The 12,458-nt window shown below is 54.9% G+C and overlaps 2 protein-coding genes across 4 annotated transcripts; both read left to right on the forward strand.

The window, feature by feature from the left end:
• The first annotated feature begins 8 nt into the window (after positions 1 to 8).
• Positions 9 to 6,560, forward strand: LOC125444836 (thialysine N-epsilon-acetyltransferase-like). 2 transcript variants are annotated; one of them, XM_048517552.1, is made up of 6 exons: positions 9 to 180; positions 2,725 to 2,776; positions 4,194 to 4,277; positions 5,391 to 5,492; positions 5,923 to 5,963; positions 6,077 to 6,560. In XM_048517552.1, exons 1-6 carry the CDS (start codon positions 118 to 120, stop codon positions 6,251 to 6,253), a joined length of 519 nt encoding a protein of 172 aa, XP_048373509.1. In that variant the 5' UTR covers positions 9 to 117; the 3' UTR covers positions 6,254 to 6,560. The 2 variants fall into 2 exon arrangements, with proteins under 2 accessions (XP_048373509.1, XP_048373510.1); XM_048517553.1 differs by lacking the exon at positions 5,923 to 5,963.
• Positions 6,561 to 8,156: 1,596 nt separating this feature from the next.
• On the forward strand, positions 8,157 to 12,281 carry LOC125444833 (thialysine N-epsilon-acetyltransferase-like). 2 transcript variants are annotated; one of them, XM_048517550.1, is made up of 7 exons: positions 8,329 to 8,446; positions 8,942 to 8,993; positions 9,524 to 9,607; positions 9,970 to 10,071; positions 10,314 to 10,354; positions 11,394 to 11,624; positions 12,003 to 12,281. In XM_048517550.1, exons 1-6 carry the CDS (start codon positions 8,381 to 8,383, stop codon positions 11,592 to 11,594), a joined length of 546 nt encoding a protein of 181 aa, XP_048373507.1. In that variant the 5' UTR covers positions 8,329 to 8,380; the 3' UTR covers positions 11,595 to 11,624; positions 12,003 to 12,281. The 2 variants fall into 2 exon arrangements, with proteins under 2 accessions (XP_048373506.1, XP_048373507.1); XM_048517549.1 differs by lacking the exon at positions 8,942 to 8,993 and having other exon boundaries at positions 8,157 to 8,446.
• The last annotated feature ends 177 nt before the right edge of the window (positions 12,282 to 12,458 follow it).

Genomic DNA, 12,458 nt, shown 5'->3' on the forward strand with positions numbered 1-12,458 from the left:
GCCGCTGCCTCCACGCCCCACGGGTGAAACCATGCAGAAAGCTGTCAGAAGTCCTCCAAGAGGGTCAGAGTCCTCCAGCCAAGCGGTGGAGCAGAAGCGAGAAGGCACCCTGGAGCCATGAGCTACATCATCCGCCCCTGGGCTCGGAAGGACCTGAAGGCCATCATGGGGCTTATTAGGGTGAGAAACTGGGGGCGGGGGGATGTAGAACCCTGGAACACTCAAGGAAAAGAGGGTGCTGAATACTGAAAGGCATTGGGATGGGTTTGTCCCCCTGCCCCAATTCTGCTTGCTTGCTTGCTTGCTTGCTTGCTTGCTTGCTTGCTTGCTTGCTTGGTCTGGGTGATTGGCAACAGGGTGGCATAAAGGTTAAAATGTTGGGCAAAGAGAGCCAGGTTCAACCCTATAAAGCTCACTGTGTGACTCTGAGCAAATGACGTCACCCGTCCTGCGCAGGGCTCTCCGAGAGCGTGGTAACGCTTACCAACCTGCGGAGGGCTCTCCGCAGCGGCTCCCCTGCCCAAAGGTCACATTATAGCAACTATAACCTGAGAAATGCCGCGTGGTGGTGGTGGGGTTGCGCTTGTAATTCACACTTTTGGCCACTGGAGGGCACAGCAGCATCCCCAGCGGCTCACCTGCCCAAAGAGGCTCTGACATGTCACAACCTCGACGTGGGGCCTCGTGCGAAGGTGGCGCCCTAGGGCTCTCGGCTCAATCGTTCAAAGGGGCTGCCAAGCTCAAAGAGGCTAGGGAAGATAGCAGAACCCCCCCCCCCCCATAACCTCCACGTGCGGTCTTGTGCGAAGGCGGGGGTCAGCGTGGCGTGGTGCAGGGGAGGGACGGGGGGGGGGGGGCGGCTCTCCCGAGCACAGTGGGGCAGATTCTCTTCAGGTGCGGCACCCGATCAGAAGGGGCGGGGGTCCCAGGGGAGCAAGGCCAAGTTGGGGGGGGGGGGTTTGAAGCCAATGACGGGAGCCCCTCCCTCCCCATTGCCTCCGGGCAAGGACGTAGGTAAGGGGGAGGGTTCTCGGGTTCAACCCCCCATTGCATTTCCGAAGCTCCGCCCCCTGTTTGGGAGGTTTTTTAGTGTTTTTTCGGTTTTTGGCCTGCAGGGGGCGCAGTTTTTAAGCTAGCAGCACCATAATTTCAGGGCTGTTATGGGAGAATCTCCTGATGATTCTGCCCAGGTTTGGTGAAGTTTGGTTCAGGGGGTCCAAAGTTATGGACTCCCAAAGGGGGTGCCCCCAACCCCTATTGTTTCCAATGGGAGCTAATAGAAGATGGGGGCTGGGCACCTTGAGGGTTATAACTTTGGATCCCCTAAAACCAAACTTCTGGAAACCTGGGAGGTATCGATAGGAGAGTCTCCTGACTGATATCACCTAAGTTTGTGTAGTTTGGTCAGAGATTTGAAGCTATGGGACTCCCAAAGGGATGTGAAGGTCCCCATCCCCAAACTGACTCTCCAATTGGAGCTAATAGAGAAGATGGGGTCTACATCTTTCGAGGGTTCATAACTTTGGACCTCCTGGAAACTCAAACTTCACTGATGGTATCTATTAGGAGAGTCTCCTAAAGATACTCTGAAAGTGCTTAGTGGTGCTAGCTTTCTAACAATTGCACCCCTGACAGGGTAGGCACTCCCAGTTTCCCTAGACTTTCTCCTTTTTTAAAGTAAGCCCCTTTGGCATGGATTTAAAGGGAGAAATCTGAGGTCCCCTAGTTTGGGAAACATTGAAAGTGATGCTGTTTCCAGAGTGTAGGATAATCCACCCCAACAGTAGCATCACTTTCCAATATTATTTAACTAGGGACCTGTGTAGATTCTCTCCAGGTTTAAGGTGGATTTAAAAGGAGAATTTGGGCTCTCTAGTTTAAACACCATTGAAAGTGATGCTGTTTGGGGTGGATTCCAACATCACAGCAGCCACCCATGGGGGCCCCCCGCAAAACTCAGATTTTGCACCAGGCTTCATTTTCCCTAGCTGTGCCTCTGCCCAGAGGAGAGGGCAGAAGGGGCTGCCAACTGGGAGCTCAGTTAGTGGCGAGGCACGGGAGGGTGGGGCAGGGGAGTCTGCCATCCCCAGCCTCGGAGAGCTACTTTTATAAGCACTGAGGCCAGGGGAAGGGCTTGGGGAGGCATGGACACGCCCCCAGGGGTGGGTGGGGTGCATGCCTTCCAAACCCCATAAAACTCCTATCTAAAATACCTACGTCCTCATTGCTGCTCGGGGTGACTAGTCGAGACGAGCGCACCGGTGGGCCAGCCTTCCCTTCCTCCTCCTCCTCCTCCTCCTCCTCCTCCTGCCGCTTGATTGGTTGGGGGGGGCTGTAAAGGTGGAAGTGTCCAGGGGCCCCCGTGAGCGAAGCGGCCGGCAGGGAGAAGGAGGAGGGGGCCCTTCTGCAGGGTCGTCAGTGGGGGGACTCTGGCTGCCCCCCCTCCCTCCCTCTCTGGCCCTGGTGGATGGGGAGGGGCCATGATTGTTTGATTCTCTGGAGCGGATTCCCCACAGACCTGAAGGACAGTCACAGATCTGAGATCAGCACTTTTCACTAGGCGATTTCTTTTCAGTCTGCCCTGTAAGAATCTTGTCCGGCTGTTGCTAGAAAGCCCCCAATGTCAGTGGGGCACTCCTGGGCACCCCCTCCCCCAGACCCCCTGGGGGCACTCCCTGGACGCCAAGGCACAGCCTCAACGTATCCCATCTTGATCTATTTCAGGAGGCGGCTTCTTTTCACAAAGCCCTGGACCAGGTGAAAACTACCCCGGAAAGTAAGGAAACAGCTGATTATTATTGTCAAGGCTTTCACGACCAGAATCGCTAGTATTGTGTGTCTTTCGGGTTGTATGGCCGTGTTCCACTAGCATTTTCTCCCGACGTTTCGCCTGCATGGTAGAAAATGCTACTGGGACACGGCCATACAACCCGGAAAACACACAACGCCCTAGCAGCTGCATATTACATTGTCACCGTTTTTCATCCAGACCTTGGCCGCTTTAATGCTTGTCATGGCCTACTAAAGCAGAGAGCATCTTCCCTGCCACGGGAGCCCGGGGGTCCTGGTTCCCCACCCACCCCAACAAGCCAATTTTCTCCTCCATAAGCATAAGCATTTATTGTCATTGTGCACGCATAACGAAATTTACAGCAGCATTCCTCGATGCACACTATTCCAGACTCACTTTCCCCATCCCCTCGCACCGCTTCCTCCACCCCATCCCTACACAGCCCAAGCAAATTTACATCGATTACTTGCGAAGTTCCATGGAGTTCAGTATATGCTTGCACAGCTCTAGAGTAGAAGCTGTCTCTAAAGCCTCTTTGTCCTAGTTTTTATAGACCTGTATCGTCTGCCGGATGGTCACAGTTCAAAAAGAGAGTGTGCCGGATGAGACGGGTCTCTCAGAATAGTTTGGGCTTTTTTAAGGATTCGGGAATTATAGAGTTCTTCCAAGGAGGGGAGAGGGCAGCCGATAATCCTCTGTGCAGTAGCGATCACCCTTTGGAGCGCCTTCCTATCTGCCACTGTGCAACTGGAGAACCATACACAGATGCAGTAGGTGAAGACACTCTCCATAGCACAGCGGTAAAAGGACACCAGGAGTTTTCCATTCAGTTGTTGTTTCCTTAACAGTCTCAGAGAACCTTAACAGTCCAGGAGAACCCCCAGGCTCCGAAGATGACTCCCTTTCCCGAACTCAGAAGTCCAGGCCAAGCTGCGCAGCTGCGGTTCCTCTTCCCTCGAAGCACTGAGGGGGATTGTGGCCCCTCAGCACCAGCCCGTTCCATTAGCTCCAGCGGGCTACTGAGCGGTCGTCCCTCACTGAGGTTCTTGCAAAGGGCAGGGATTGGCTGACCTGGCAAAGCACCCTGGATCAGAGTGACAATCTGGTTGCGAAAACAGAGTAAACAGCTCCTCTGGCTCTCAGGCAGTCTAGAGGAGCCATTTCATTAGTAAGGGAGCCCAACTGGGCTTGTGGGGCCATCCGGTCAGTCTCAGCCCCTTCCACCCTCCTGGGACTGAATTGGCCCCTGATTTCTTCTGCCTTCCGTCCAGTGTCCACCACCTAACGCGTGCCTAATAAGCTGGAACTTTACTTGAAGAGTGTGGGATTCCGCATAATGTTCCCTGTAGGATTTTTGATTTGTTTGTTATTTTGTTGTTTCTTCCAATGTTTTCTTCCTCAGTGCTCAGAGACGAGGGCTTTGGGAAAGACGCCACCTTCGGGTGCCTGGTCGCCGAGGTGCCGCCACAGCAGGGGAGCAAAGAGGGTAAGAGGGCAGGAGGGAACTTTAGGGCAAGACTCTGGAACTCCTGGGGACGGGAAAGTCCCGTGGTTTGCTTGGGATTGGGTCTGTGTGGTATCATCCCTGCAGTGGATCTCTGCTCAGGGGACCACAGTGGCTCCCAGTAGCTGTGGAGATGGTCCTTCCAGGAACCCCCCAAATCACTGACTGAGTGGCAGCCTGGTCTAGTTGGTAGAGATAGAGTGGAATTAGTGGTGAGAGGCCAGTGAGAGGCCACAGCGCAGAGCGGCAGTTAAGAGCCCATTTTTCGGAAGGATGTTTGCTGGGAGCAGCGGATCCTTTCTCTTCCCCCTTTCTCCCTTTTCTGGCCTTTTTGGGTGGGTATTTCTGCAAGAGAACTGGGAAGACCTCTCACCCCATCTATCCCAATCAGCCCCCTTGACTTCCTCCCATCGCTGTCCCTGCCAAGACTTCTAATAGATCTCAAATCCTGCAACTTGACTGTAGAATAAATTATGCATGGCGAGCAAACACTTCTCTGTTTGCAGAAGATTAAATTGCGTCATGTAGCATTATTGTGAGTTCAGCAAATACACTAATCGCAAAATTATATGTGGACAAGCTGGATTCCAAAGCCGGGGTATGGGGACGGGTCATGTCACGCAGCCAATATCTCCTAGCGCAGTAATGGCGAACCTATGGCACGGGTGCCAGAGGTGGCACTCAGAGCCCTCTCTGTGGGCACGCGTGCACAGAGTTCATCATGTGGGGGTGGGATGGAAAATCACCCCCCACACACACACACACACCTAGGCTGGCCTGGGCATGATCCTTTACTTGGGAGTAAGCTCAGTTGCTGGCAATGGGGCTTGCTTCTGAGTAAACCCTCCCAGGGTCGCAATTCACCCATTCGAAGTGTTGCACGATTACTTCACCAAGCTTACTCCCGAGTAACATGCACCTCGGAGCCCACTGTTTTTTCTAAAGTAAAACCTCCGTATTCAGGTTAAATTGCCGTGTTGGCACTTTGCGATAAATAAGTGGGTTTTGAGTAGTAATTTGGGCACTTGGTCTCGAAAAGGTTCGCCACCACTGTCCTAGCGTAATAGTGGGTTTCCGCTTCATTTCCCTCCCCAGATGGCACAATTGTTGGGTACCAATTCCACTATTTGACGTACTGCACGTGGAGTGGCCATATTTTATTTGGGGAAGATCTGTACGTGTTACCAGATTTCAGAGGTAAGAAGGTTATTGAAGTGCCTCTGAGCATGCACAGAGTGTTTCTCTCATACTGATGAGCTTTTGGAGATTACCGGAGAGTGATCAAGTGTTTTTGCCTTCTGGACTCACTGTACTGCTCAGCCTTCATCAGTTCATAAGAGGAGGGCCACCTGCTTGGTGTAACGGGCAACCCCAAGAGGCCAGGCGGCTGGCCGTGATGATGTCACAGCAGCCGGGAGGTGAATTGGCGCTGGCAGACTTAAGCAACATTAGATCTTCCTGTGGACCTTGCTGGCCTTCTTCCAAGTGCCAGTCTCCGTGTTTTCAGTGTTTCACGAGACAGAGGGAATCCTCTTCTCTTCCCACACACTGAAAATTGGACCCCTTCTAATAATACAGATGGGGGGGGGCTGGGGCTATTTTTGACCTTTCTCATTGTCCGGAACAGGTAAAGGCATCGGCTCCGGTTTGCTGGCCAAAGCTGCCAAGGTGAGCATGAGGTGGGGCCTCCCCTAGCAACACTGCCCACCTGCCCCGATCTGCTTTGGGGGACCCCAGCCCTTCTGCTCGCGTGACTCCCTGTCCCTCCGTCTCTTTCTTAGATGGCGCTGGGAAAGGGCTGCTCCCAGCTCCGGTTCATCTCCGCCAACTGGAACCAGCCAGCCATGGATTTCTACGCCAAACTGGGAGCTGTGAACGTCACAGTTACAGACCACTGGAACCTGTGCAGCATAGAGGGGGAGCACGTTCAGAAACTGGTTGAGCGAACAAGAAACTAGTCGTTCAGTGTCCGCAAGCCCCGCCCATGTCCACGTGGCCAGCCCCTGCCTTGTATTCCCTTCCGGTTAATTATGAACCTCCGCCTCCCCACTTCCCTGACCCTCCTGGCCCTGCAAACATCCCTCCACAAAATATTTTCTCCATATGTCCCAGAGGAGTCCAACAGACTTTCATGCCCCATGCAGCAGTGACGTAGGAGGTTAAGAGCTCGTGTATCTAATCTGGAGGAACCGGGTTTGATTCCCCGCTCTGCCGCCTGAGCTGTGGAGGCTTCTCTGGGGAATTCAGATTAGCCTGTGCACTCCCACACACGCCAGCTGGGTGACCTCGGGCTAGTCACAGCTTCTCGGAGCTCTCTCAGCCCCACCCACCTCACAGGGTGTTTGTTGTGAGGGGGGAAGGGCAAGGAGATTGTCAGCCCCTTTGAGTCTCCTGCAGGAGAGAAAGGGGGGATATAAATCCAAACTCTTCTTATTATTATTCATTCCACCCATTAAAGAAATCCAAACTTCCTGGTAGCGCTGAGACCGTCAACCTGTAATGAAGGGCTAGAGGTGTCTTTTTTTAAAAAAAAAATCCATTCATGTAAACTTTCCACTGGGGAGAAAAGGTTAGAAATAAAGAAACAAATGATATCCAAATCCTCCATCATTTGCGAAGTCTCGACCTTCATAAAGAGATAATTGCATGCGGTGTTTGCAAGCAGAAATGGTCTCCTAAAGGAGCTGATGGCACTCAAACGCCGATTCAGACCACAAAATCTAAATTAAAAAGTCCTCAGGGAGGAGACCGTCCGACCGTGATGGAAAAGTGTCTGGCTGTGTTGATGATACAGGGAGCAGGGAGGGGCGGGGGGAGGGGGGCTTCTTCTTATGTCTCCTTTCATAAAGGCTCTGGGGTAGCTCAGCATGCAGAGAGTCGCAGGGTCAACTCCCGGCCTCTCCAAGTAAAGTCTCTGTCGGAAGGTGATGTTGGAGACCTCTGAAATCCTGGAGAACGGTCACAAAATGAAGCAGAAATTTACTCGCACCTGAAAGACAGAAAACATTTAATTCAGTATGAACTTTTGGGAGTCACCGTCTACTGCACTGACAGAAAATCATACAGAGGGATTTTTTATGCAGGTCGGTTGGGGATGGGGGAGCTAAGGCATTATCATAACAAAGAGCAAAGGAGCAGCAGTGGCGTAGGAGGTTAAGAGCTCGTGTATCTAATCTGGAGGAACCGGGTTTGATTCCCAGCTCTGCCGCCTGAGCTGTGGAGGCTTATCTGGGGAATTCAGATTAGCCTGTGCACTCCCACACACGCCAGCCGGGTGACCTTGGGCTAGTCACAGCTTCTCGGAGCTCTCTCAGCCCCACCTACCTCACAGGGTGTTTGTTGTGAGGGGGGGGGAAGGGCAAGGAGATTGTAAGCCTTTTTGAGTCTCCTACAGGAGAGAAAGGGGGGATATAAATCCAAATTCCTCCTCCTCCTCCTCCTCCTCCTCCTCTTCTTCTTCTTCTTCTTCTTCTTCTTCTTCTTCTTCTTAAGCGCCCATTAAAACACTCTAAGGATTGGAGCTCTTCTAACCCGGATGGTCTGGGCTCCCCTGCTACGCTTGGCTGAGTGGTTCTCCGGATCGGCCCTGGCTAGTATTTGGAAGTCGCAGGTTGCCGTGCAGAGGCAGCAGGTGACGGCAAACCACCTCTGCGTGTTTCTTGCCTTGACTGAGTGGTCCAGGCTGGCTGGGCCACGTCAGAGTTAGTTTGGAAGCTCATCTGGGGACTTGGAGGGGGTGGCCCCGCAGAGGCAGAGCAGCTCAGGTCCGGGGCGTCTCTTGCCTTTGAAGCCTCGCCAGGGTCTTGGGTGCGGCCGGAGGGCTCTTCCCTTCACCCCCCAAGGAGTGGGGGGGGGGTCCCATCTCATCCCCTGGGAAGGCATGCAGAGGGAGCAGCAGCAGCCCCCGAGCGAGCTCCCTGCCGGGCCACTGAGGGGTTCCCTCCCTGCCCTCTGCCGCAGCCAGCCGCGCTCCACTCCGGCCACTGAGGGATGGGTGGACAGGCCGACCGACCGGCCGACCCCTCGCCCTCCGCCTGCCCCGGGGCGTCCTGGGAAATGTAGTCCTCCTCGGGCAGGCGGCTCTAATGGCAGAGGCGGCGATTCGGCCGTGCCGCGCCGAGGACTGCCGGCAGGTCGTGCGCCTGATTCGGGTAGGCGCGAGCTGCACCTGTTGGACTTCCCGGGACGGGGGGGGGGGGCGGGGCACGGGCGGGGGCCGCGGCGGGAGGGGCACCGGCTCAGATTCTCCGTCCTCCCCCCCCCCGCAGTCAGCGCCCCCCCCCGTCCCTCCCCCATCACCGGGGAGCTCCCGGACCAGCCTCCGCAAGAAGCCGCGCAGCGCCTGGTCGCCAGGACCGGTGAAAGACCGCCTGGGCAGGCAGAAGGTCGCCCCCCGCCCCAAACACCCCCCCCCCAGGTTCAAGCCCGTCAGGACCTTTGCCCCGCCCCCCCCCCCGCAGGGCACCTTTGCCCTCTTGGCGATGCCAGCCGAGCAAGTTCTTGATGGTTTGATGGGAGAGGAAGGGGGGGGGGACTTTTGGAGGGCCAGGGAAATTGGGGGGGCTGGGGGGGACCGAGGGCGGGGGCAGTCCCGGAAGAGCACTTCTGCCGCGTGCCGACGGGTCTCTCCCTCTTCCCCCCACCAGGAACTGGCCGAGTTTGAGAACCTGTCCGAACAGGTCAAAATCAGCGATCAAGGTGGGGCCAAAACTCCCGGGGCAGATTTGGGAAGCGACTCACCTGCTCACAAAGTCTGGAGTCCCAACTCAATACCCGACACCCCACCCCACCCCACCCCCGACCCCAGATCAGCCACGGGGGTGGGGGTGGCTCTTCTCAGTTCGTGGCATTTATTTTTATTTATTTATTTATTATATTTATATACCGCCCCATCCCCTGAGGGCATCTACTCCCCCCTCCCACCCTGAGTGCTACAATAAGTTAATGGACTAGACAAACAGAGCGGGGTGTGTGTGTGTGTTACGGGGCACCCCAGATTCTGCCCTGCCGGGACAGGAGCCCCCCCCCCCCATCAGATCTTCTGGAGTTGCCCCATCAGCATTCGTTCATTCAGTTGGCACAGAAAACCCCAGTGCGTGCCACTTTGATTGCCAAAGTCTGGGAGAGGGGCGGGTGTCTGTCAGAGTCTGTCCTTCCTGATCCACTTTTCCTGCCCTCCTTTCTCCCCCCCCCCCACATGCCCCTTTCTCTCCCTCCTCCCCACACAGATTTTTGTGAAGATGGGTTTGGCAAGGACCCCTTCTACAAATGCCTGGTGGCCGAGGTGCCCCCGGAGTGCTGCAGCCAAGATGGTGAGTGATGTCCATATTCCCTCCCCAATCGCAGCGTGGGGAAGACAGCCCGCTTTGGCTTCCTTCAGTGGGCCCCAACAAGGGTGGGCTTATCCAGATGAGCAGCCCCCTCCCCTCAACAAGACCGGGGCCAAGAATCCCTCGTGGCAGAGCCCAGAGTGGCGCTCTCTGGTTGTCCCGTGCCCTGAAGATATTTGTGAACTGCAGCGCCATCGGGGCAGCCCTGGGTAAGAAAGACCTCTGGGCTGGGGGGTGGGGGAGTTGGGGGTCCCTGAAGACAGGGCTGCAGGCTGCGGGGTCTCCTGGCCCCCTCCCTCCTGGGGTCCTACAAAAACAAATCTACGTTTCTCTGTTTCTTACAGGCCACACGATCGTCGGCTACGGCCTGTATTTCTTCACTTACAGTACCTGGAAAGGAAGGAATATTTATATGGAAGACCTCTACGTGATGCCAGAATTTCGAGGTATTCAGACTCGGGCGGAGGACATGGGGGGTGGGTGGGAGTGAAAAGGCCAGTGGGAATTAGCAGGAACCGTCACAGAAGAGGGGGTCGGTGTGTTCTGAGCGGTGGGGAGGGAGCAAACGTGGACAGGATAGGCCACGTTCCATGGCTGGAGACAAGATGCTGGTAGGGGGGCCGGGAGGGGAACTTCTTGTGCCCACAGAGACATCTTGCAAAGCCGTTCTCTCTGTCGCTTGTCACAGGAAAAGGGATCGGGAAGCAGCTGATGGGGGCCATTGCTCAGGTAACCGTTTCTGACTTCTGTCCCCGCAGTTTGTTGTTCCTGTGGGGAGGGGTGGGGAGAAGACGGACCTCTAACTAGTTTGCAAGTAGTTCCACCCTCAGCCTTGACCCAGATGGCCCAGGCCAGCCCCATAGGGTCAGATCTTGGAAGCGAGGCAGCCTCAGCCTTGGGGAGTATTGGGATGGGAGGCCCCCAAAGGATTCTGGCAAACCACCTCTGCCTTGTGCCTTCAAAACCCTGCAAGGTTGCCATGAGTCAGCTGGGACTGGACAACACTTTACACCAGTGATGGCGAACCTTTTCGAGACCGAGTGCCCAAATTGCAACCCAAAACCCACTTATTTATCGCAAAGTGCCGACACGGCAATTTAACCTGAATGACTGAGGTGTTAGTTTAGAAAAAACGGTTGGCTGCAAGCCATGCGTTACTCGGGAGTAAGCGTGGTGGTAGTCGGTGGCTTTGCTTTGAAGCAACCGTGCAACTTTTCCAACAAGTGAATCACGACCCTAGAAGGGTTTACTCAGAAGCAAGCTCCATTGCCAGCAACTGAGTTTACTCCCAGGTAAAGGATCGCACTTTAGTTCTTCACAAGAAAGTCAGTGGGGTTTAACAGCGTTTAACAGGGTTGCCTACACTGCTTCCCCAAAACTAGGTCTTATGTTTAATACCAATAATCAGGCCCAGTGGCCCAGGCCAGCCTAGATGTGTTGGGGGGAGTGGGTTTGTGCATGCCCACAGAGAGGGCTCTGAGTGCCACTTCTGGCACCTGTGCCATAGGTTCGCCACCACTGCTTTACACACACTCGTTCACACACCGAGAGCTTTCAGGGAATTTCACTAGAGGGAACAGAATCGACTGGAAGAAGTTGTTTGGCGAGCAGGGGATGCAACTCTCAAGCGTGGCCCCAGCCCCGCCTCCCTGCTGGAGTCCTGGCTGCCGCCCCCCTCCCTCCCAGCCCCCCTTTCCTCACGGGCCCCCTTCCCTGCAGCCCCTGCCTCGTTTCCTCAGCCGGCTCCCCTGCTTTCTTATCCCCGCAGGCCGGCTTGGAGCAGGGCTGCACCCAGATGAGGTTTGCAGCACTGGATTGGAACCAGGCGGCCATTGACTTCTACCTGCACCAAGGGGCTGTGGATCTGACGGCCACGGAAGGCTGGCACTTCTTCCGCTTTGAAGCGGACGCCATGCGAGGGCTCTCCCAGGGGGAGCCAGGAGGCGACCGAGTCCCCCCAGACACGTGAAGGATGGAGGGGCCAAGTTCTGCATGCTGGGTGAGTGGGTGGGTGGGGGAATCCCGCCCTTCCCCTGGCCTCCTCTGGAGGAACCTCGGAGCTCTTGATTCCTAGGAGCAGCAGTGGCGTAGGAGGTTAAGAGCTCGTGTATCTAATCTGGAGGAACCGGGTTTGATTCTCCGCTCTGCCGCCTGAGCTGTGGAGGCTTCTCTGGGGAATTCAGATATGCACTCCCACACACGCCAGCTGGGTGACCTTGGGCTAGTCACAGCTTCTCGGAGCTCTCTCAGCCCCACCCACCTCACAGGGTGTTTGTTGTGAGGGGGGAAGGGCAAGGAGATTGTCAGCCCCTTTGAGTCTCCTGCAGGAGAGAAAGGGGGGATATAAATCCAAACTCTTCTCTTCTTCTTCTTCTAGGGAGTCGGGGCGGTACCCCCATTCCACCAAGGCCAGTGTACCAGCTCTTGAATAGAAATTAAAAACACAGATAAGCCACAGACGGCGGGCTCTCTCGCATTAATAATATTTTCCATGCCTGTTTTCAGTCTATTCTGAGTTTGGGAATCCTGATCTCGGCATCCTCTCAACAGTAGCCCTGATCTGGGATACTTTTAAGGACAGACCTCAGGAAATGGCTTTTCACACAAGCTGTAAATAAATCTCAAAATCCACCCCCAAAAGTGGGGAGGCACAGCTGCCTTTGGGTTATTTTTTAGTGTTAGGAAACTTCAGGTCATTTATTTTATTGACTGAATTTATACCCGACTTTTTCCCCAACAGGAACTCAAGGTGTGTTTTAAATTTAAATTTAATTCTATCTAATGGGGTTTGTTTGTATATGCTATATGTAGGGCGGGATAAAAAAACCCCATA

This window comes from Sphaerodactylus townsendi, linkage group LG15 (assembly GCF_021028975.2).
Source record: "Sphaerodactylus townsendi isolate TG3544 linkage group LG15, MPM_Stown_v2.3, whole genome shotgun sequence".
Classification (NCBI taxonomy): domain Eukaryota; kingdom Metazoa; phylum Chordata; class Lepidosauria; order Squamata; family Sphaerodactylidae; genus Sphaerodactylus; species Sphaerodactylus townsendi.

Excerpts from the sequence above, each read along its gene's own strand:
- LOC125444836 (XM_048517552.1), top strand. The coding sequence starts at position 118 with ATGAGCTACATCATCCGCCCCTGGGCTCGGAAGGACCTGAAGGCCATC. Across the intron at positions 2,777-4,193 it reads GGTGAAAACTACCCCGGAAA|TGCTCAGAGACGAGGGCTTT; the intron begins GTAAGGAAACAG and ends TTTCTTCCTCAG. Across the intron at positions 5,964-6,076 it reads TGCTGGCCAAAGCTGCCAAG|ATGGCGCTGGGAAAGGGCTG; the intron begins GTGAGCATGAGG and ends TCTCTTTCTTAG.
- LOC125444833 (XM_048517549.1), top strand. The coding sequence starts at position 8,176 with ATGCAGAGGGAGCAGCAGCAGCCCCCGAGCGAGCTCCCTGCCGGGCCA. Across the intron at positions 8,447-9,523 it reads AGGTCGTGCGCCTGATTCGG|ATTTTTGTGAAGATGGGTTT; the intron begins GTAGGCGCGAGC and ends CTCCCCACACAG. Across the intron at positions 10,355-11,393 it reads TGATGGGGGCCATTGCTCAG|GCCGGCTTGGAGCAGGGCTG; the intron begins GTAACCGTTTCT and ends TTATCCCCGCAG.